This window comes from Euprymna scolopes, chromosome 42, assembly GCF_053919585.1.
Source record: "Euprymna scolopes isolate OS-2025 chromosome 42, ASM5391958v1, whole genome shotgun sequence".
In the NCBI taxonomy this organism is placed as follows: Eukaryota; Metazoa; Mollusca; class Cephalopoda; order Sepiida; family Sepiolidae; genus Euprymna; species Euprymna scolopes.
Genome location: NC_136523.1, coordinates 55,368 through 78,152, shown reverse-complemented (window position 1 = coordinate 78,152; position 22,785 = coordinate 55,368). Strand labels below are relative to the sequence as shown.

Genomic DNA, 22,785 nt, shown 5'->3' with positions numbered 1-22,785 from the left:
TAATTGAAACGTCTTTTAATTTCCAATTTCGTTTCATATCATACATAAGTCCTTGATACTTTGTTATCTTTTCCCTCTCAACTCTGTTAAGCCCTGTATCATTGGCTACACTGACCTCTATTACGGTCGCTTTTTTGTTTGCTCTGTCCCAAATCACTATATTTGGTTTAACAGCTGCGTTTTCAAGATATGTAGCAGTAGGGATTATGTAGTCATAGTGAATAGTGTAGTTGTCATTCCCAACTGTTCGTTCGGGTATATGTTCCCAGGAGTTTTTACTACACTGAAATAAAACGTACTATGCTTTATCAAACTACATATGTGCCTGAATGTTCCTCATTTTGAGTTGAGCATATTGAGAAGTGATACACGAAATACCATTGTCGTATGGAGAGATGCTCTTTGTGTAAACAAATCGAGCTTGGGTATTTCGGACGAAGTCAAAACATCGTTTATTCACGCTTAGCTCAGAAGCCGCCAATTAGCGTAATGGTTAGGAGCCTTGACGTCGTATAGGCAGTCGGGTTTCAATCCTGACTTAAGGTAGTTGCCTGTTTAGTCACACTGGTGGCTGTGGGGCAGCGAGGCAGTGTTGTATATGGATAACACGCAAACATATATATATATATATATATATATATATATATCGCTAGTGTGTGAGTTTAGAACTTATACTTCCTATAATATATATATATATATATATATATATATATATATATATATTAAATTGTAATTCAATGAATTTAAAAAAAACTCTCATTGAAATGAAATGAAGTGGTTGAGTTTCATAGCAAGTTTGTCTTGCTTAGAATAATAATAAAAATTCTTTGATATGAAACTCAACCACTTCATTTCATTTCAATGAGAGTTTTTTTTAAATTCATTGAATTACAATTTAATTTATTTGCTCTATCTTGCATATCGAGCAATTCCTGTTTAGATGGGATAACTTATAGAATATTACTGCCAGTAATATTTTGTAAACCTACAATCTCACGTTTCCATGGCAACTGATTGTTAAATAAAAACTATTCTGAAGTATATATATATATATATATATATATATATATATATATATATATATATATATATATACTAGCAGGTCGCCCCGTGTTGCCTGGTTATAAAATACGCATAAATATCATATTTTAATTCATACACTGCTTATCTCTGCATTGTTTCCAGTCGTCCTGGACTTCTCCTTGCCTCTGGACTCAAACAGTGCCGATTCAGGAGGGGTGTGGTTGGAGATTGCGCAACCCTTGCCTCACAATTACATGTACAACTGCCCCTACAGGGGGTATTCTTTGTCTTTTAAGACTGGATGGAGGCATCGATCTATGTGTGTGTATATGTGTGTGTGTATATGTTTTTTTTATGCTAACTGGGGCTTATAACATAGGGGTGTAGTCATCTAATCTCATTGGTATTAACATCTGTCTCATTGGGCGTGTTGACACCTCAATTAAATTGAACAGATTAGTCGGAACATATGTGTGTAGATGAGTGTGCGAACGTAATGTATGTGGATGTATGATTAGATACATTTTAAGATGCATGCGGGTGTGTGTGTGAGAGAGAGAAAGAACTTGAATGTCTAGTAGACACTCGAGGAGAGTGCCTAAAATTTCTCTATAGGGGTTTGTCAGGCCAACCTGGCATGAGGATAGTTTGCTACAAGTAAACCCTAACAATATTCAACATCACATAGTATTTGCCACCCAAATTAGATGTCCTTGATATGGCTTATCAACACTGGCTTTTATAGGAAATGTTGCACCTTCTCCAAGCAATGTTACTTCAAGTAACAACAAGATGCTGGGTACTCCACCAGGCTAGAGGAATTCTTGTCCTGGAATCTAGTAAGATCAAGAGAACAAAACGAAAGATATACAGGGTGTCCAAAAGTCACCGAAGGATTTTGAACATAAATAGATTCTTTATTTTTGACGATATCTTTCTGTAATTTTAACACAATCTGATTAAGACAAAGGGAAATTTTTAAATAAAAATACAAAGTTCAAACAATCTTAATTTATGAAAAATAATGTCTTAAATGTTGCCCATTTTCATATTTGTGCTTTTTCCAAAACAACAGTCATGAAAGATTGCAGAATATTTGGACTGCGATTTAACTTCCTTATTTCGTCCCAGATGTTTTCCTTCAATTCTTGCAGGGTTTGAAATTTGTCAATAGACTCTTTCTTTAAGATATCCCCACAAGAAAAAGTCGGAGCTAGTTGCAGCTATTTGACATCGCCATAGCGAAAGATAATGTTGTCGTCGAATTGACCCACATAAGCCGGCGAGAGATACTAGTTCTAGTCATGCCGATGTACGTGTTGTTTTTGGAGACATTTTCCTACAGGGCATTTAAAAAAACATATATTTTTACACTCGAACTAAACGTTCGAACATAACCCCCCCCCCAATGGATTGCAAGAGAAACAAACAAGAATTGAATTGTTCTTCTGTGAAATATGCATACATAAAAAAAGAAAGAAAATTAAAACTGTAAGTTGAAATTTTGTAAATTGTTTTTTGGAGTATTCAGTCGAACAATTATATAATATATAATTTAACTTACAGTTTTAATTTCCTTTTTCTTATAATAAGCTCTACTCTCTGTTATGTATTGAGCTTTTTTATTCGGTTGGGATTAAATTAACTCCCCCATTTGAAAATAATTCATTATAATATTGCTTCTCACCCATTTGAAAATAATTCAATTGACGATAAAATGTTTGTTTCTTTAAAATCAAAATTACTCAATTACTAACTAATTACAAAAAATTTTAATAATAGTTTCCATAAGTTGATCGAACATTATTAATAAACGTATTAATAAACGTATTCAATGTCAGATATTCAATTACTGTCCTAAAAATCCACGCAAAAACATCTGGCTAAAAATCTCAGGGTTAACAAAAAAAAAAAAAAAAAAAAATTGAATACGTCAAATTTTTATGGTGAAATTACTCCTCGGCAAAATAATTTCCAGAAAGAGCCTTATGAAGGTCGCAATTCATAAAATTTTATCCCATGAAAAGAAATTGATTTATTTACATGTTTACCAATGTGTATTATTTTTTTTATATAATTTATCGGTGAGATACAAAAAAAAAAAAAAAAAAAAATCAACATATCTAGTTTTTTATAGATTTTATTCCAGTGCTATATCATACTTAGAAATAGATACGGCATAATCACATTGACACACCGGTTCCCGTTACATCACCGAAGTTAAGCAATATTGAGCCTGGTCAGGACAATGTATAGATGAGCATTTTATGTTGTGACCGTGTTCTTTCGGACGTTTTCATTAATGAAATTGGAATCGACGTTACCCGGGATTTAAGGATCAACGAATATTTCAACATTCCATATTTTATTGTCGTCGAAATCGATTGATTTCTATTTGGTGCACCTGGAAGAAGTTTCATATTCGTCGCCGCACTACTTAGTCCATAATACATTGCACTGTAGAGAACTTACAGTTGATTTTATAAAAGTATTATTATATATAATGGTTAGAATGACATTTTTAAATGCAAAAGTCAAGTATCATGCTTCAATTGTGCTCTAGACAAAAAATCCATTTCGAACACACCCCTGCCATATAAAACAACCTACTGTTGATTTTATACATCGGACACATTTGTGCAGCGATAAAACTTCTTAAATGCACTTGTGATGTTAGATTGTGTAAAAGTGGTAATTTTGGTCAAAACCGGACTGTTCCATCTTTAATGTTTTTTATTTTTTTTTTAAATTATCGATAATTATCGATAATTATCGAAGGCATTGCGGTACAAAACCTTTCTAGGAACACTCCCAGACACATAAGGTACATTTGTGTGAAATTTAAAAAAAATCGGTTTGAAGCCTCTAACGAACAAAGTTCCTTTTATATAATAGTAGATAAGATTATTTCACGGTTTCAATCATAATAAAAAGAATTCAACATATTATCCTCTTTAAAAAGAGTTCAACATATTATTCTCTTTAAAAAGGATAATATGTTGAATTCTTTTTTGGGACACGCTCTGATTAATTTATTCAGTATACAGGTTTTTGTTATTAAAACGTGGACTATTTTTCCATCTCCCCGTCTACCAGATTATATATATATATATATATATATATATATATATATATATATATATATATATATATATATATATATATGTATATTCTTACAGACAGTGAGATGGATACACACAAACTGATCATGTTACACTGTTCTAATTTTCTTTCTTGTTGATTGTTTTCTTTTTCACCAACAAGTCGAATCCGCAGCTAAAGGTACGTCGTTTTCAAGTTTTCTGTTTTCAATTTTTACTTCAACGTTTCGAATGTTATTTTGATTTATTTGTATTTCCTGGCTGTTTACTTGCATCCTACTTTAGCCATGTATGACACAAGGCTAGGGTGGCGGCGAAAGCCAGCTTCCTCGAGTGAGTAACGACCTGTTACTAATCCTTGATATTGGCGCTCTATACGATTGGCAATTGTTCCTTTTCTTCAAATTATGCTTGGCTAGTGTTCGCATTTAATATTCATGTCTTAAACCATTATTATTTTATTTCGAGTTGAATTTTTTTTTCCGCATTATTTTCAGATGAAGGAGCTTGCTGCATTTCCTTTCTAATGTAAAATTTTCAAATGTTTTCTTATATTATCATTATTGTTGTTTTTGTTAGGAGGTAGGGGTTGGCTAGAGCTGAAAAGTGTAAAAACAATAGGAAAGAAAAAACGTATAAATTAGTATCGAAAGAAGAAAGAAAGGAAAAAGAAAGAACACGTCGTATTATGGAAATAAATTTAGTTTCCCAGTTCTTTTATTTGTCAGAAAAATTTTTTTGTATGATGGAACGGATATATATACAAATATTACATTTATATATATATTTACAAAATTAAATCCACCAGAATACTTTTCAGTTTCTTTATAAACAAGTCAGCTATTTTAATCTTTTTTGAATAGTTGACAAAAATGAAGGACTCTTTGACCTTTCGAAATTTGAAAGTAATTTGGAAGCATTTAAGTTGATTGGTTATAAAATTTAAGAAAATCCTTGAGAATACTGAAAATTTTGAACGTTAGTTACATCCAATAATTTAATAGAGATTTAAAATACCTTAATATGTTATGGTTTTATAATGTCCTTAGACTTAGGAGCTCTGCGTCCTGTGACGAATGAGGCAACCAAAATATATCGTTGGTTTTGATCTGAAGCATCCAGTTTCTTCCCATTGCAATCAAATTTTTTTCCAGAGTTTTCCTTGACCCGGCGATTGACCTGAAACGCCCCTCAATGTCATATTGAAAAGTGCTGAACTAGTAAGGTGTCTTAGTATCCCCATTGCAGGACCCCAGCTGAGGAAATGCCAGAATACGTATTCTTCGAATCCAGCAGACTCAAACAGTACAACAGACAAACTCAGACAGTACAACGAAGTGATGGCTCACATCGATCCCGAGCAGCCTCGCCCACTGGACGGGTCTTATGTCATCAACATCACAGAGCCAGCACGGGACAGGGAGAGACAAATGGTGTTTCTTGTGATTCTGGCCCTGGCCAGAATAGTGATATGGAGTTCTAGAATGCAAGAGAAGCGCGAGATTTAATCTTTTGCTGATCAGGATCTGGTCCCCTTCTTCTGAAGGTAAAGATCAGATGTAAAATATTATACTGCAAGGCCTTTGACTGAAGATGGATAAAGATGTGCCAAGATGGAGTTTGTATTCCCTGTCTAAGCATGGCACGCACAGTTCATATCCTGCCAGACTTCAGACCCCTAAAATAAATGCTTAGATTAGTTTCTTAGCTAGCCGAATGAATGGTCCCCTCCATCCCTGATAGGAAATCTTCAAGATCCCTAGCCATCCCAATAAGTGATCTTAGAGCATCTTTATACACCCTCAGCCAAGCCCCTTTTTTCTTAGATCCCATTTAGAATTTGGGCCCCATTTAGAAATCGACTTACTTGTTTTCAGCCTCAGCAAGTCAGAAAACAGTGGGTGGTCTACCATTTAGAGAGAGTCGGGAGTGTCCTCACACCTTTTTGTTTTATTGTTTGGACTTCTTTCTCTACTCCACATCAATAAAAGAAACATACGATTATATTATATAATTTTATTTCTATTCAAATTTTATATTTACACAAGCAGTTCAGCCCAGCTTTGCTCGGGTCCTATGTACTTTATGTGCATATATATATATATATATATATATAACACTAAAACGTTTGACTCATTTTCAGGTAACCTACATCTAAAATTTCTAGTGCTTAGACCCAAAATTGGCGGAAGAGGTTTTTTTTTTTTTTATAGAGTCTGCAAAGATCAACTCTTTCAACTTTGACCTCTTGGCAGCCAAATTTTCGTCCAAAAACTTATTAAAAAGCTTGTTGCATGTCTGAATACCCTTTATGTAAAATTTAAAATGTTTAGACCCAAAATTGGCTTAATAGTTTGCTAAAGACCGCAAAGCTCAAATCTTTTGAACTTTGACCGCTTGGCAGCCAAATTTTTGGCCAAAAACCCATTAAAAAGCTTTCCCGATGTCTGAATATGCTTTATGTAAAATTTCAAATGTTTAGAGCAAAAATTGGCTGAGTAATTTGGTAGAGACCGCAAAGGTCAAATTGTTTTTAACTTTGACCCCTTAACATTTGTATTGGGCTCAAATCAAATTAAAAAATTTGATCCATGTCCAAGTAAAAAAATCTAAAATTTCAAGTGTTTAAACCCAAAATTGGCAGAGGAATTGGTAGGGTTTTTAAAGGTCAAATCGTTGAACTTTGACCATTTGACAGCCAAATTTCTGACTGAAAACCGATTAAAAAGATTTCCCCAAATCTCAATACCTCTTATGTCAAATCTCGAGTCTGTAGACTGAAAATTGACAGAGTAGTTTGGTAGGGAAATGTACACACACAGACAATTTCACTTTATATATATATATATATAAATGGATTTGATTTGGGAATCTTAAGTAGGACGACTCCGGTGTACTTGACGAATTGTGGTGAACGAGAACTTTAGCTCAGATCAAGCATAGAAGGTTCAGTGACGAGGATGACCATAGACACCTCTCCTCCAATTTTTTAGTGGCCTTGTGCCTAGTTTTTTTTGGGTTTTTTTTGTTTTGTTTTTCGTACATTTCGGAAAATAAACAAATATATAACTCAAATATTTCCCGTTTATTTTTTATCATCCTTTATTTTTCCATCAGGAGTCCATTAAAGCACTTGGTTGACAATTCTCTCCGGTTCAATCTTTATAACCATTTGGTGCAAATGATAATTTAATAAGCAAACAATGGCAAACTAATTAAATTCCAAAATCTCTTTTTTATGTAATAGTCCTTACTTACTTGCATTCCCACGAGGACAGTTAGACACTAGATCGTTTTTTTTGGGGGGGGGGGGAGAGGGGTCTTTTTTATGACGAAAATGCAGCTCTCCAAAAGAGTGCACTCTAGAATTTAGACAAAAATTAAAATTGTTATAGTCACTTTCTTTCAGTGACCGAAGACAGAACATATAAAGTGTAGTATCAGAACGGATACAACATTTTGTTTTTTGTTCCTAGTTAAAAGGAATTAGGTAAAAAAAAAAACAACTTTAAAAAATTGTATTTTCTACCCACCTTTAAAATTCATAAACTGTTTTGAATTTTCATTCCAAATTCAGATTTAGTCCAAAGCGTTTTTATATATAGGAGAAGAAATGGCCGCTTGTCGTTGTTGTTGGAGCTCAAATACTGAAAAAAAAAAAAAAAATAAATAAATAAAATAATAAAAAAATTACTTACCCTAAGTCTAAGTGTCTTTTAGAGTCAATACTTATTTTCAAAAATAACTCTTCTGTGAAAATGATCGTCATTTCCATTTACTTTAGGTAAATAAAGTATGTCACTTACGGTAAAAAAAAATAATTGCCAGTTAAATATTCTTCAAATTAATAAAACAATTTTATATTTATTCCAAATTGTTTTAGTCGATGAGATCACATAATTTGATTTTGGAATGATTCAATTGAAAATGAGTAAATCGATTTTTTTTGTTACCTTAACGACATCAAATGAATCAATCCTTTTCTAATCGGACTATCTCAGTTTTAATTTGTGTGAAAGGTGATAACGTATAAACAGTAAATACTTTTTATTTTTATGTTTATCCTTTAGGATTTTCACTGGATTTATTTTTGCTTATCGATATTTAGCGAAGACTTTGTGTATCATTTTAAAGTGCGTTTTTTCGATCTACCTAATCGTTTTAAAACAATTACGTTTTCTTTTCAGAACATTGAATACCAGATGGAAAAAAGTAAATTCGTATAATTTTCTTATTTCAAGCTGGACCAAAAAGCTGCTGAAACAACTCACAATATCAACGAAGCGTTTGGCCCAAGAACCACTACTGAACGCACAGCATAATATTGGTTTGAGAAACTTGTGACCATGATGAGCGTAGTGGTTGGCCATCGTATATTGACAACGATCAATTAAGAGCCTTAGTTGAATCAATTCATGCACCACGCTTCAAGAACGTGCTTCAGAATAAGACAAAACGTAAACGATAATTTCCAACCTTTTGAGAGGGATTAGAAAGAAAAAAAAATTTATAAATGTGTGCCTCACGAATTGAACAACAACCAAAAGACACACAGTTATCAAGTGTCATTTTTCCTTTTTTTATGCAATAAGAACAAGCCGTTTCTTGACTGGGTTGTAACTTGCGATAAAAAGTGGGTTATTTACAACAATCGTCGATGCTCAGCTCAGCGGTTAAACGCTGACAAAGCTCCATGACACTTCCAGCATACAGATTTGCACCAAAAGAAGGTCATATTGACTTTTTGGTGGTTTGCGACTGGTTTCATAGATTACAATTATTTGAATACAGGCGAAACCATTAAGGTAGAGGAGTACTATCAACATGTGGATGTGAGAAAAGGGCTGTAATAAACTGAGAAACAATTTACCATCATATTTAGTTTATTTTAAACAAAATGTAACATTCTCAGATGTGCCAGCAATATTCCATCATAGGAGATATCACACGTAAAAATTAAATGCATGTTATATATATATACATACATACATACACATATACACATATATACATATGTACATATATACATACATATATGCATACATATATACATACATACATACATACACATATATACACATACATACATATACATATATACATACATATATATATACATACATATGCATATATATACACACACACACACGGTTAATTCCTGCAATATATAGTTCTTTTCCCCTCAGTCATCAGGAATTAACTAAAATATATATTAGTTAATTCCTGATGACTGAGGGGAAAAGAATGCTAGCTACAACTTTGTTGTCTGTGTTTGAATTTTCCGACCAACATTAATTACCATTTCCATGATCATGATGATTTTGTAAGCATGAAAGTGTCTGTAAGTATAAAATGTTATCAACGTTGAATAATATTAGAGTTATAAAACTCTGTTAAGAAGATTAAAGTTAAGCCCTATTTGGTGAATTGAGAGTAAAGCCGTTAATTAGCTGCGTCATTCCAAATTTTCTTATTGTTTGAATACTCTCATCACTGTTTTATTATGACAATCCCGCTTACACAGCTTCATAAGTATCTTAATACACCTCCATTTAAATGTTAATTATTGATGGCCACCATGAAAGCACACTTGCCAACAAAGCCAAGGTTGGTTTTATTGTCTGGGTCAAGTCACGTGACATGCAATGATTATTACTTCTTGCACTGATAATTGCACAAGCATGAAATAGTAGGTATAAAATTTTATTAATATTTATTGAATATATAAGCCGCGTTAGTAAACTATGTGAGGTCACACAATCTCAAGCATGACCAACAATACTATAAGATTGTGCTGCTTCCCAGATCAGACAAGTATTGCTATAATATCTCTGGTGACATCTCTAATTTAGCAACCGTTTTGACAAGACTCTCAGATGTGCATAATGAGGTCCCATCACAAACAACACCAAATACTGACAAGTTCCCCTGCCACCTCTATGAATGATTTTGCACGAGTGTAGCAGGTTTGCTCTACATCGATCTGAAAGGATAGAAAGTTTCTGTCAAGAAGTAGCAATCATATATATATCTGCAAATATTTCAGAGCTAAACTGTTCAATATATAAATATAAATGAAATGCATCGGTTCAAAACAATGTACACAAGCACACAAAAATCACAACAATGATTGAAAAATACATAAATGTTTATATATTTATGCACACACTCTTTGTGGCAATTTGGCTTTTTTGTTTGTGGCAATTTGGCTACAGTTATCAATTTGGTCCTTTTTGGCCTTTATCTGAAAGATTTGGCTTCAAATATTTATTATGATCTGGCAACGCCAATTAGGGTCATGTTTACATATAAAAGAAAGCATAATGTTAAAATTCGCAAAGAAGATTCTTATAGTGGATAGTGTGTTTTAACTTTGTAAAAGAAAGCAAGTAAACTGGTTATTGAACGTTCGTTTAATGATTTTCTCTCTCTTGTATTTTTCGATCTTACATAACTGAAATGACCTATGCATTTAATGGACTTGACGCCAAGCGAAATAATGTCTTTTTAGTAATGCCATATTTTAATGTTAGTAACCGTTCGTTTATAAAGTGAAGGACCGGATTCCAGAATATGAGAATTATTAGAGCTCAGCCAATCAGAATGGACGGACTTTGGCGAGGGAGGATTTATGAATTATGAATTGCAAATTAGATTATGTTAAATCTATGTATGTATGAGCCAGTTACAGTCGGTTTAATCACAGAATCTGTGGAACGTGTAGAATTCTACTGATAGCAATGGCAGGATTAAATATTAAGACAGAAAAATAGAGACTCCTTCCTCTAACGATGTTGCGATTGTAATGGTTTGTTCGTAGGATGCAACGTATTTTATTATCACGATTGAATGTGTCTGAAATGGTGTTTGAAAGCTACGTAAGATAGTAACCATGAGGCTAGCTGTATTGAATTTGTATGCGGCATCTGTTGTTGCAAACTTACAATAATTTTGTCCGTAGGGGAATTCCTGTGGTTATTTTATTAACACACACACACACACACACACACACACACACACACACACACACACACACACAACCGTTTCAAGGCTGAATAAATTACTCGGAAAATATTTGTTGGTAAGAAATTCTTTAAATAATTCTATCATATATATCATATCTTGCTTACACTTGCTCAACTGTGAAATGGGCTTGTTGAATTGCCTTAGGCTGATAAGAAGCCTGGATCGAGGTCATAGCTACATTATTGCCTGCTTTTAACCTACTTTATATATATATATATAGGACATCTCGCAAACGCGACATTAAAGTTTACTTTGACCTATTGTTAGAGAAAAAAAGTTTTTTTTATAAGTAAACAAGTTTTAAAGTGACAATCTTTTAAAGTATTTAAAAAGACATGCATATATATATATATATATATATATATATATATATATATATATATACACTCACACATACAAGCAGGGAAACCCGACGTTTCCCGAGATTGAATAAAGATCAACAATGTTTCACACTGCCATAGTTTTATTGTCATCGAAATCGGTGAAATCATCCATTTTTCAATCAAATCGACTGCACTAGTTGGTGACTATTGTGTTGTACTAAGATGAAGCTTCACATTCCTATATGCACAATACATTGTTGTCTACATTGCATTGGAGAGGGTCGCTTTTTCGTTAATATTTTTCGAAAGTCATCCCCTCTTTTTGATTGACTAATCTAAACCATCACCACTTTCGGTTTGGCGATGGACGCAACGGTAAAGACGTCACTTTCTTTTTTCATATTCTTCTCCTCCTTAGCGGTATGGGTTCAAGCCTGCCTGCCTACTACCACTTTTTTTTTGTTTTTGCTCAACACGCACCTCCAAACACCTGGGCAATCTCGGACACCCAGTCTAGTTTCACTATAATTGTTGAAGATGTCAGGCGAGAAAACACATTCTTGTCTTGCTCCTTTGTGGACTGGTCTATAGTCGCTGCAATCATTATCAACGTTGATAACTGCTTCCTACTCTCAATAGATATTTCTGAGCTTTAAGATTCTTTTCATAGATGTTAACAAATCCGTGTGTTGTACCCTGTCAACTACCTTTGAGTAGTTTACGAAGCACACACTATAAATCTTTCTATAAAAGTTTTCGATGCAAAGATTGCATTCCTTGTATACTTATCGGCCCTGAAACCAAACTGTGCTTCAGCTACTTCTTGCAGTATCTTGTTTCTCATTTTGTTCATGATTACACGCATAAAAAAAAGTTAGCGATGTGACTCATTAGGCTGATTGTATGGTGTTGATTCCAGTTTGTTGTGCATGGTTTCTTACAGAGGACGATGTCAACTGACTTCTTCATGCCTTTTGTTAAGTAATTCTGTAACTGTTTCGACCCCCAATTCACCCATGGCAGCATATATATATATATATATATATATATATATATTTACATAGGAATCACCACTTATCAAGGCTCAGAGACCACTTGAGGGTAAGGGTTAAGAGTGTACAGTAGTCAATTGGACAATATAGTAATCGTTAGTAATGAAAATTCGATAAATTTGTTAACTTTAGTGGAACGGCTCCTCCAGAACTTGTTTATGTTGGACTTGAAGACAATCAGATTGTAGTCAGCTGGAAAGCAGGAAAACGGAAGACAGTTCCACAGGCGTGCAGTTCTAAGAAAGATGCTTTGTTCATGGAATCTACGTTTAGGTCTAGACACAGATAAAGAGTGGGGGGGGGAATTATTGATGGTGTTTTCAGCTAGACGAGTGTTTCTTGTGAAAGTTTGGCGAGGGAGGACCATAGATTGAAGCTCAGTCGAGCACTTGCCATGAAAATAACGATAAAGCAGAGAAAAACTCGCAACATCTCTTCTGTGAGATAAAGGTTGCAGGAAAGAGAAAAAGACATCTCCTACGAGGCTACGAAGTCTATTTTGAACTTTATCAAGGCAGGATGTCCTTTCTAGCAGCTCCTGCCTAGATGTGGTAACAGTACTCCATCCTTGGACGTACCTGGCTCTTATATAGATAGAGAATTGCATCAGCAGTGAGATATCTACTGGATTGATAGAAGGATCTCACCATTTTTCTAGTGGCCTTGGCAATGGATTTGATGTACGTGTTTCATTTAAGATCAGGAGTAAAGGTCAAGCCCAGAAGCTTGTCAAAACATGAGACCTCCTGAAGACGAGAGCCATTCATTTTAATTGATGGCAGATGGGGATCAGAACGTTAATGATATAAAGATAGAAGCTTGGTTTTAGATGCATTAAAAGTAACCAGCCACTCCTTTCCCCATTGTACCACGTGCTCAAGATAGTTACATATTTATTTCCATACTTTCTTAATATTTAACAAAACAATGAAGAAGAGTCTATTTGAATTCCTTTAAATTCCGGATTTTTCAAAAGAAATATTATTTCATTAGAAAGCAATCGGTTGATTTGGGAAAGTTAAATATGTTTTTGAAAAAAAAAAACAAACAAAAAAAAAACTTATAGTTATATGATTTTTTTCTTTTCTTGTGCTAAATATTATTTATCTTACGAAACTTTTTATGTTTCTTGAACAAAGCTGACAAAAAATTCATAATATTAGATCATCTACTATGCTAGAAAATTGCATTCGTCGTAGTAGTTAGGTTTTATGTGTAGATTATTTGATATTTATAAGCATTTGTTGCAGTTTCTGACAATTACCTAGTTATCGGTTTTGTGCATAGATTTACTAACGTGTATGTGTATGTTGGCAAGCAAATAGGCGGTGTTTAATTTTGTGTATTAGAATTTTCTTTTTTTTTTTTTTCAGACAAGTTTCCAGGATTACCTTCTGCTCTGGTTGCATATTTTTGTTTGTCTAAATTGTTTGGTCGCATATTTTGCTTGTTTAAACAACAGTAAGGCATATTTTCATAGTGTAAGGTATAAGTTTTCATAGTACAAAGTATATGTTTTCATAGTACAAGGTATATGTTTTCATAGTACAAGGTATAAGTTTTCATAGTGGTGTAAGTTTTAAAGAAGAAGCTTCACACTTGGTCTATTTCAAAATTAGCACATTTTAATTTCTGTCGTGTGGATTATATGCTTCTCTTACCGTTAATAATTCAGATTCGTGCTGATCTGTGGGTAAACCAACTCGGAAGCTGATGTTTATAAAAAAAGTTTATTGCGAAAAGAAAAAACAGTTAATGAAAATATTAGATGCAGTTTAATTTAGTTTTATGTAAAGTCTGTGTAAACCTTTTGTAAAAATTCAGATGAATCCAATAGGTATAAAGCCTAACGAATGTTCCACAATTTTCAGTTTCTTTTAAGTAATTAATTTTTTTTATGGGATGGCATGTTATGGGCACAATCTCTCATTTAAAAATTCAAATATTTGAGATTTGCAATGAATTTGCTCCTTAGTCATTACAAATAAATTAAACAAGATTATTAAGACCCCTTAAGCTTAGGCCTTAAATCTTAGACATTTTTTTAGAATAGATTAGTACAAATGCATGTTAAATGTGCATAGAGATGGGATTAGTGTGAAATAGTTAAGGGACATATTAAGCAATAATAAAATACTGCTTCTCTGTTTCGTGTTTTATTCCTAACATATTTATGCAGCATATATGAAAGAAGTTAGTGGAAATAAGATCGCTTATAAATAGGAGCAGTCCATTATTATACTGGAGGCAGGGGAGATAAGCCGTTCACCACATTTATCTAACATTTTCACCTATCAAATTGAACAGTAAATTAAATTTACAAATGTTTTACCTGTCAGTCTTTTTTTTATTTTACTTCTTACAGCATGAATTATCGGCTGCTACTTTGTCTTCTCTCATTTCTTTGTTACGTGTGCATCGATGAATCAGAAAGCATTAAGATCCTAGCATTGCCAATTGCTATTCAAAACCACGTGACAGAGATGGACGCCCTCGGCAGAGAGTTGGTTAAACGTGGTCACGAAATTGTTTTTCTTTTACCATGGGGTTTCGATACCAGTCAGCTTGGAGACACTTCACGCGTCATCGGATACGGACATAAGATGGTTGACAAAATGAACACCTTTTTCAACATGGTAAACAAACAAGATACACCCCTCGAAAAAATGAGTGAACTTCGTCAAATTATCTGCTCCCACATTGAAAAAGATGTAGGCTCACTTAAGAAACTTCAAGAAGAGCGTTTTGATTTGGCTATAGTTGAATTCGTTTTCTTTATCAAATGTCTCTATCTTGTTCCCTACAATCTGTCAATTCCATTTGTCAGTCTTGGAAGTGAAATTTCCCGGTTAGAAATTGGTCATCCTATTACAAACAGTTTTCTACCGCATATCCTTTCACCATTTCATCTGAAAATACCATTTCATGAACGTCTTGGTAATTTTCTATACCATTTTTTCTCTCGGCTCTTGATTAATTGGTCTATATCACAGTCCAACGGATTCAATATTGCCCCCAAACTCTCTTGGAATGACCAAGAAGATCTTCCAAAGATGTCAGACCTATTTATAGAGAGTTCAGATACGGTTCTTGATTTTCCTGAGCCAGTAATGCCCAATTTTATTCGTGTTGGATGCTTACGGTTAAAAAGAGCAGATCCTATATCATTTCCAATCAGTGAATTCTTCGACTCTGCCAATAATGGTATTATCATAATCTCATTCGGATCAAAATTCAAAACAGGTTCTCTCATTCATTCTTTATTTCTGTCTGTTTTTCGAAATATAAAATGGCGAGTATTTTGGAAATGCGACAGTGAAGAACAGCACGAAAACATTTTGATGTATTCTGGACTTTCTGAAAACGATGCTTTGGCACATCCAAGCAGCAAATTATTTATCTACCATTGTGGCCGGCAAGGGTTATTCGAGAGTGTGTACAACGGTGTGCCAATTCTCTGCATCCCAAATTCAGCAGAACAATTCGATAATGCAAGAAAAATCACGCATTTCCAAATTGGTCGTTTTTTACAAATTTCACAGCTTAACGAGCATGAAATACAACATGCAATTACCGACATTCTTGAGGAGACCAAATATTCAGCAAATATAAAAAAATTGTCGAAAATCTTCAGAGGTCGGCCTGAAACACCTGCAGAGCAAGCTGCAACTGCTGTCGAATATGTGATGAACTTTGGAGCCAACCATCTTCGTTCTCATCATAGCGAACAATCGCCATTCCAAATATTACATGGTGACATTTGGTTGGCTGTATTTTTAATTTTCACATTCACTTGTCTCTTTCTTCTTTTGATTGTGTGGAAATGTTGCTTTCTAGCGTTCAGTATTAAAAATAAACTCAAAATCCATTAATTTTGCCAGATTAATGCCTCAAAATCAACAGGCTTTATATAAACTATTTGGTTGCATCTCAGTGACCACGTGAAAAAAAATTAATTTACAATCATATTTTTATTTTTGGCAAATGACTATATTTTCTTCTTTACTATTTTACACTTATTCCGCAACCCATCAAAATGTTGCCTATTCCAAAACAAAACAAAATGGAAAAAAGTGCTTCAGAAAGATGATAAGAACAGCGAATCAAAACCAAGAAAGAAACACATTAACGATGACAATCAGCGAATATATATATATATATATAGTAAACTTTTTATTTACATAAAATGCCTGTAAAGTTGTAGTCTAATAAAAGGCTACAACTTTACAGGCATATTTAATTCCAAGCTATGAATTCGCTAAATCTCCCCGATTGTAAAAAAAAAATATTAGTAAAGAATCGGCAGAAACTGAACAGGTGATCAATTAAAAAATATTAATTCCAAATTGTGTTATCTTATTTTTTAAAGTCTACTTTTTCTTTCAGCGATATATATATATATACACACACACAGGCAGAAAAAAGAAAGTCTGCACTTATAATTTTTTCAAAAACTGCAAATTTAAGCTAACTTTAATATAACTGTAAACTATAGGTCATTTGATTGATCTTTTATTCTTCTATAATTTTACCTTTTCATATTTGACTTTTAATTGAAATGTTCTAATGTTCACGTTAATTAAAAAAAATAACTTCAAATTGAGGAGGCAAAAAGAAAGTCTGCACAATGGAAAAATGTTATTTAAATGTAACTTTAAGATATTAATGCAACACAAATACAACAGGAACACAATGAACTAGTTAATATTTAGTAGCATAGCCCTTCTGCAATTTGACAACCTACAATCTTTTGGCAATTCCTTGAATTAGACTGCAGCAATACTCCGGGCATCCCACTTTTCTTTAATTTTTTTTTCAACGTTCTTCCAAATTAGAAATTTTATCATTGCGTAGCTGTTGCTTGATGGAATTCTATATGTTTTCGATAGGATTGAGGTCTGGAGATTGTGCAGGCCAATCCAAACACGAATTATCATGCTCTTCCAGGAACCTCTTGACATTGCCTGAATGGAAGCATTATCCTGCATGAAGATGGGATTATCATCCAAATTCCGACCAAAGTAGGGTAGAAAATGCTCAGTCAACATATTAATGTACTTAGTCGAATTAATTCGACCTTGCAAGCGAACTATAGGCCATAGAATGTAGAAATAGAGTACTTTTTAACAAGATTGCACTGTTGTTGGATTTGGGAAGCCGTTTCAAATCTGTTTCTTAGGCTGCGGATCTTGATAGCATTGTCTTCCCTGTTAGAAGTAACTCTAGTACGACCAGATTTAGAGGCATCACGAACACTGCCGGTGTTTTTGTGCTTTTGCACAGTTTTTCGTACCGTTTTCTCATCACATTTCAATCTGTGGCCGATTTCTAAATTGGATAAACCAGAAAGGTGGAAATTAATGAGCTCCTGACGATCACTAAGAGAAAGTCATGGCATATGGACTAAATGTTACGTTGTATAACCTGGAACAACAACAACTACGATTAGAGATGCTTTGTTGCCTATTAATGGATATTTTAAACTGATTTAGGGGCGATAATTTAAGCTGGTTTTAAGCAAATTTGTTGCTCCGGACTTTCTTTTTGCCTCTTCCATTTGAAGTTATTTTGTTAAATTGACGTGAACACTAGAATATTTTAATTAAAAGTCAAATATGAACGAGTAAAATTATAGAGGAATAAAAGGCGAACCAAATGAGGTATATGTTGTTTAAATAGTTACATTAAATTTAGTTTAAATTTTCAGTTTTTGAAAAAACTGCAAGCAGACTTTCTTTTTGCCGGCACTGTGTGTATATATATATATATATATATATATACACACACACACACAGGGGGAAACGATAAAAGTGTTGCTCTAAATAAAACAACACTACAGCTTTGTTTTAAAACTTTTGTTGGAAAAAATCAATTCACTTAACTTGATTATGTAGTAGAGCTGACATTTATTTAATGTAGCCGCCTTCAGCCTCAATCACCGCCTTGAAAAGGGTCCCAAACTGGGAGCATGCCTTTTTCACAAGCGCCAGTGGAAGCTTGGCGAATACTCAGCAGATGGTGGCGATCAGATTTGTTTTGGTATTGTGGGAGGTCATGTTGGTGATGTTATCAATGTATGACCAAACGGAGTAGTTCAACAGGTTCAGATCAGGAAAGGAGAGGGCCAGTAAGAGAAGGGTACAAAGTCGTAGCACTCCTTCTGAAGCCAAGCCTGAGCCTCTTTGAACTTGTAGGCCAGTGCCAAGTCCTACTGCCACACCCAGGGTCTGCCAGTGGCCACCTGATTGTGCCAGAGGATCACCACACTTTTCAGCACATCCAGGTACACTTTGGTGTTGATTTTCCAGCCGACTTTAAAGATGTGAGGTAGCATGATGTGGCCCACATTTGAAACCAAAGACCATAATCAGTGGATTGTCTGATTTGTTGAGCTGTGCCCTTAAGCGTTGAACAGTCTGGATTTGCATTTTGAGGTTTGTGGCAATGGTCCTGTTGTCATAACTTGGATTGGTAGAGAAAATGAATTGTTAAAATAACCTAACTCCTCAATTTCCTCTGACTGCTTTTTATATGGCAGAATACCTTCCTCTTTGACATAAGGACCCAGACAGATATATGCACAGACTGGAATCTACATTTGTAACCCCCTTCCCCATAACTAGAGAGCACAGTTTAGAATCAAGTCTTCATGTTCTTAAGATTAGCCTTCGTTTGTTACTTCTATTTTCTCTACTGTTTTCTATCGAATCAGGACTGTACCCTAATCAACCATGTCTTTGATAGATGCAGCACTCTCCTTAAATCCTAACAGGTAGATATATTTGGGTAATTTCGCCTTGGTTTTATAAGTTACACTGATACAGCACACCTAGCTTTTCTATAGCTCATTCCTTAACACAGATAATGACGTTCCTAACCTACTTCCTAGATCGTGAAGATCAGAAAGCCTCACTTCAGATCTATTCCTAATTACAATACTTGAGGTTTGTGTTACAATGCCCATATTCCACTCGGGAACACCAATCACCTTGTGATATTGGTTGACATCACCCTAACTTCTCGATTCCAAACTGAGGAATCATTGCTCAAAAATATTCATTGGGAAGTCATCAGGGATGCTTCATTCCTTTCCTGTTGAACAGTATACCAAGGAGTTAACTCAATGGTGCAAAGCAGACATTGAAGCATGTTTTCCCAGTACATTAGCAAACCCCACTCACTTCAATAGTTTATTTCAATTTGTGCAGCTGTCATTGCGCAAAGGCAGTATGCATTCTGCCAATTTGTCCATCACTAATTAATTGTAGCCACAACCAAGAGAAGGCATACCGTAGTGACCAGTAACATGTTAAGTTGTAGAAAATAGGAGCTTGAAATTTTTTTGAAAAATTATAATAATGGTAAATCAACAATTCCAATCATGAGATCGTTTGCATCCGAGAAAGCTGACCTGCTATCTCGCTGGTTCACTTCCAATTCCATCTGAAATTCTCCAAACCACTCTCTCCCAAATTTTCCTTTGTGAACAGAAGCCACATTCATAGATCTGAAAATCACCCCTTCTCATGTTCATGATATCAGAAGAAGTCTAGGCATGTAGGCTTAATCTCATCCTTGCTAAACTAATTAAGAAATGCTTTGCTCACTTAGCTCCTGTCCTCTCCAAATTCTCCAACAAATGCCTAGCTGAGTCTTGTTTCTTTGACAGCTGGAAAATTGCATCTTTTCTACTAGTATTCAAGAATTCTAGTGAAAGAAGTGACCAGCTCAATTATTATCTCATCAACCTCCTTCCCCTTTTTGTTAAAACCTTTGAGTCTTTAATCAATCAAGCATTTGTCCACCATCTTGTAAATATTTTCTGACCTACAATAAAACATCTGATGAGCTCCCAAAATTCAAGCATCAAAATGGTGCACCAACATTATAAAACAAGAGCCAGCAGAACAACCTCCATCATGAAACTGGCTAAACATTTTGGGCAAGACTGTCTTATGAGACATAATCAGAAAGCAAAAATAACCCAAAAGAGTCGACAAAAAACAGTAAGAACTTCCATTGCAAAAAACTGGAAGAATGAGCCAACTAACAGCATGCCAAGTATTTCCTGGATGAATTCACCCAGGTCTATATAGATAAGGAACATTCTTATATTGGCTAAAAGGAGGATCACTCCACTATAATCAAAAAAGGATTATAATGGCTGCCCAAGATCAAAGCTTGATGACTAATGCTTTTAAGAAGATGGGTGGTCTCCGCAATGACTTCAAACACAGATCCCGTCACACAGAAGTAGAGAATGTAAGTCATCTGAAATCCAATTGTAAGATTCTGACAGAGGTTGGGGGGGGGGCGACGCAACACAATAGAGTGTGTAAATATCTCCACTGGACAACCTGTACAAAGTTGAATATCGAAAGCGGAAGCAAATCCTGGAAACATACCAGAAAAGACAGTTGGAAATAAGTTATGCACTATCCACTATGACTATGCAATTCTTACGACTATGTACCTAGAAAACAGAGTCATAAAAACTGACATAGTGATAGGAGACAAGAAACAGAAAGAATCAATCATAGAAGTGAATGTCTTCAATGATGCTGGGAATGATGAGGGCGAAGATAACGAAATACCAAGGTTTCATGTATGACATGAAAAGAAACTGGAATCATAAAAATCTTTATCATTCCAGTAATTATAGGAGCAATTGAACTCATGAAAAAGAATTTCAAAAACTATGTGGCAAATATACCCGGTGAACGAAGTGCAAGAGAGATTTAAACAATTGCACTTAAAGGGACGGTTAGAATCTTAAAAAATCTCTCGGTTGGAACATCTCCAGCTAAAAAAAAAAAAATTGATAAAAAAATTGAAAAAAAAGGAGTGTAATGTCTCCTATATTTGTGATTCCAACAGAATAGGGGATTTCAAATTGCATTGTTTGATGACTGAACTTAAGCATTCATAGCAAAAGTTTCATCTCTCTGTTATAGATATTGACGAGTTGAGACTCTAAGAAAACAACTCCTGCCATGGATGTGCATAGAGATGCGTCATTGAATTCTTAGTAAAAATGCATTGAGAATGGTGGTGACTATGTAGAAAAATAAATTCTAGCGCACAAAAGGCCACTCGTTATAAACTTCAGAGCTCCTCAACTTTTGAAGTTAAAAAAATAGGAGGCTATACATTTAGAACGACTCTCATACTATGCACTGTAGAAGACAGAAGAAGCTAGATCTGCAGCCGTTTATATAGGAAAAGCCTTTGACAAAGTCTGATATAAAGAGCTTCTCAAGAAAATTAAATCATTTCTGGACAAAAACTCAACATAATCAGATCGTTCATAGATAAGAGAAAAATCCGGGTTCTCGATGGCCATACGTCTAAGCAACATGATATGCTACCTATCTATAAATGATGAATGACCTTCCTGATAAAATTGTTAAGATGTTAAGATATATTTGCTGATGGCACCACACTCTATAATAGACATGAGGGAAAGACGAATATACACATATCCAAGTCAATGGCAGAAATTAGTCTGTAGTGGAATCGAGCTGTAAATGGATGGTAACATTTAATGTTAGTAAGCTTCTTTCCTTTTAACAACTACAAAAAAAAAACCAATGCCATGACAAATATCACCTTATATGAAAGTTCATCTTTTAAACTCCTCACAAGCAATATGAATGAGAACAAATGCATTGAAAACATTGCCAAAACTGTTGCAATAATGGTGGGCTCCCTCTTCTGTGCTAGAAAATTACTCACATCACAGAGCATTCTATATCTTTACAAACCTTCAATTCGCCCATAGGAGCAACTGAACTCATGAAAAAGAACTTCAAAACTATGTGGCAAATATACTTGGTGAACCAAGTGCAAGAAAGATTTAAACACTTAAAGGGACAGCTAGAATTTTAGAAAAATCTTTCGGTTGGAATACTAAGAGGATGAATGGAGTATTGTTGCCATATCTGGGTTGGTGCATCTACCACTAGTCTCTCACTCGTAGACTGCGCCCAAAAAAGAGTATCCAATCTAATAGATCCTGCACTGTCGGCCAAGCTCCATCTTTTGTTGCATCACTGCAATGTTGCATCGCCGCAATGTTGCACCACGGCAATGTTGCATTACTGCAATGTTGCATCGCTGCAATGTTGCATCACTGCAATGTTGCATCGCTGTGTCTGCTTTACAAGTACTTTAATAGAATGTGCTCTGATGAACTCACAGCACTTGTTCTCCCTTGACGTAATACTCCCAACAAATTCGACAAGCAGCAAATTTCCACTC

General features: G+C 34.5%; 2 protein-coding genes across 5 annotated transcripts in view; one reads left to right on the top strand and one right to left on the bottom strand.

Moving 5' to 3' along the window:
• Nucleotides 1-22,785, bottom strand: part of LOC145266897 (UDP-glucuronosyltransferase 2A3-like) — a 51,834-nt gene that overhangs the window by 9,225 nt on the left and 19,824 nt on the right. For all 4 annotated transcript variants that reach the window (XM_080122663.1, XM_080122665.1, XM_080122662.1 and 1 more), the window contains exon 2: nt 7,658-7,771. The gene's annotated coding sequence lies outside the window, so the exon portion shown is untranslated. The remainder of the gene's footprint in view (nt 1-7,657; nt 7,772-22,785) is intronic.
• Nucleotides 4,190-16,871, top strand: LOC145266898 (UDP-glucosyltransferase 2-like). Its single transcript, XM_080122668.1, has 2 exons — nt 4,190-4,305; nt 14,891-16,871. The coding sequence occupies exon 2, from the start codon at nt 14,892-14,894 to the stop codon at nt 16,395-16,397; it is 1,506 nt and encodes a 501-aa protein (XP_079978794.1). The 5' UTR covers nt 4,190-4,305; nt 14,891; the 3' UTR covers nt 16,398-16,871.

Excerpts from the sequence above, each read along its gene's own strand:
- LOC145266898 (XM_080122668.1), top strand. The coding sequence starts at position 14,892 with ATGAATTATCGGCTGCTACTTTGTCTTCTCTCATTTCTTTGTTACGTG.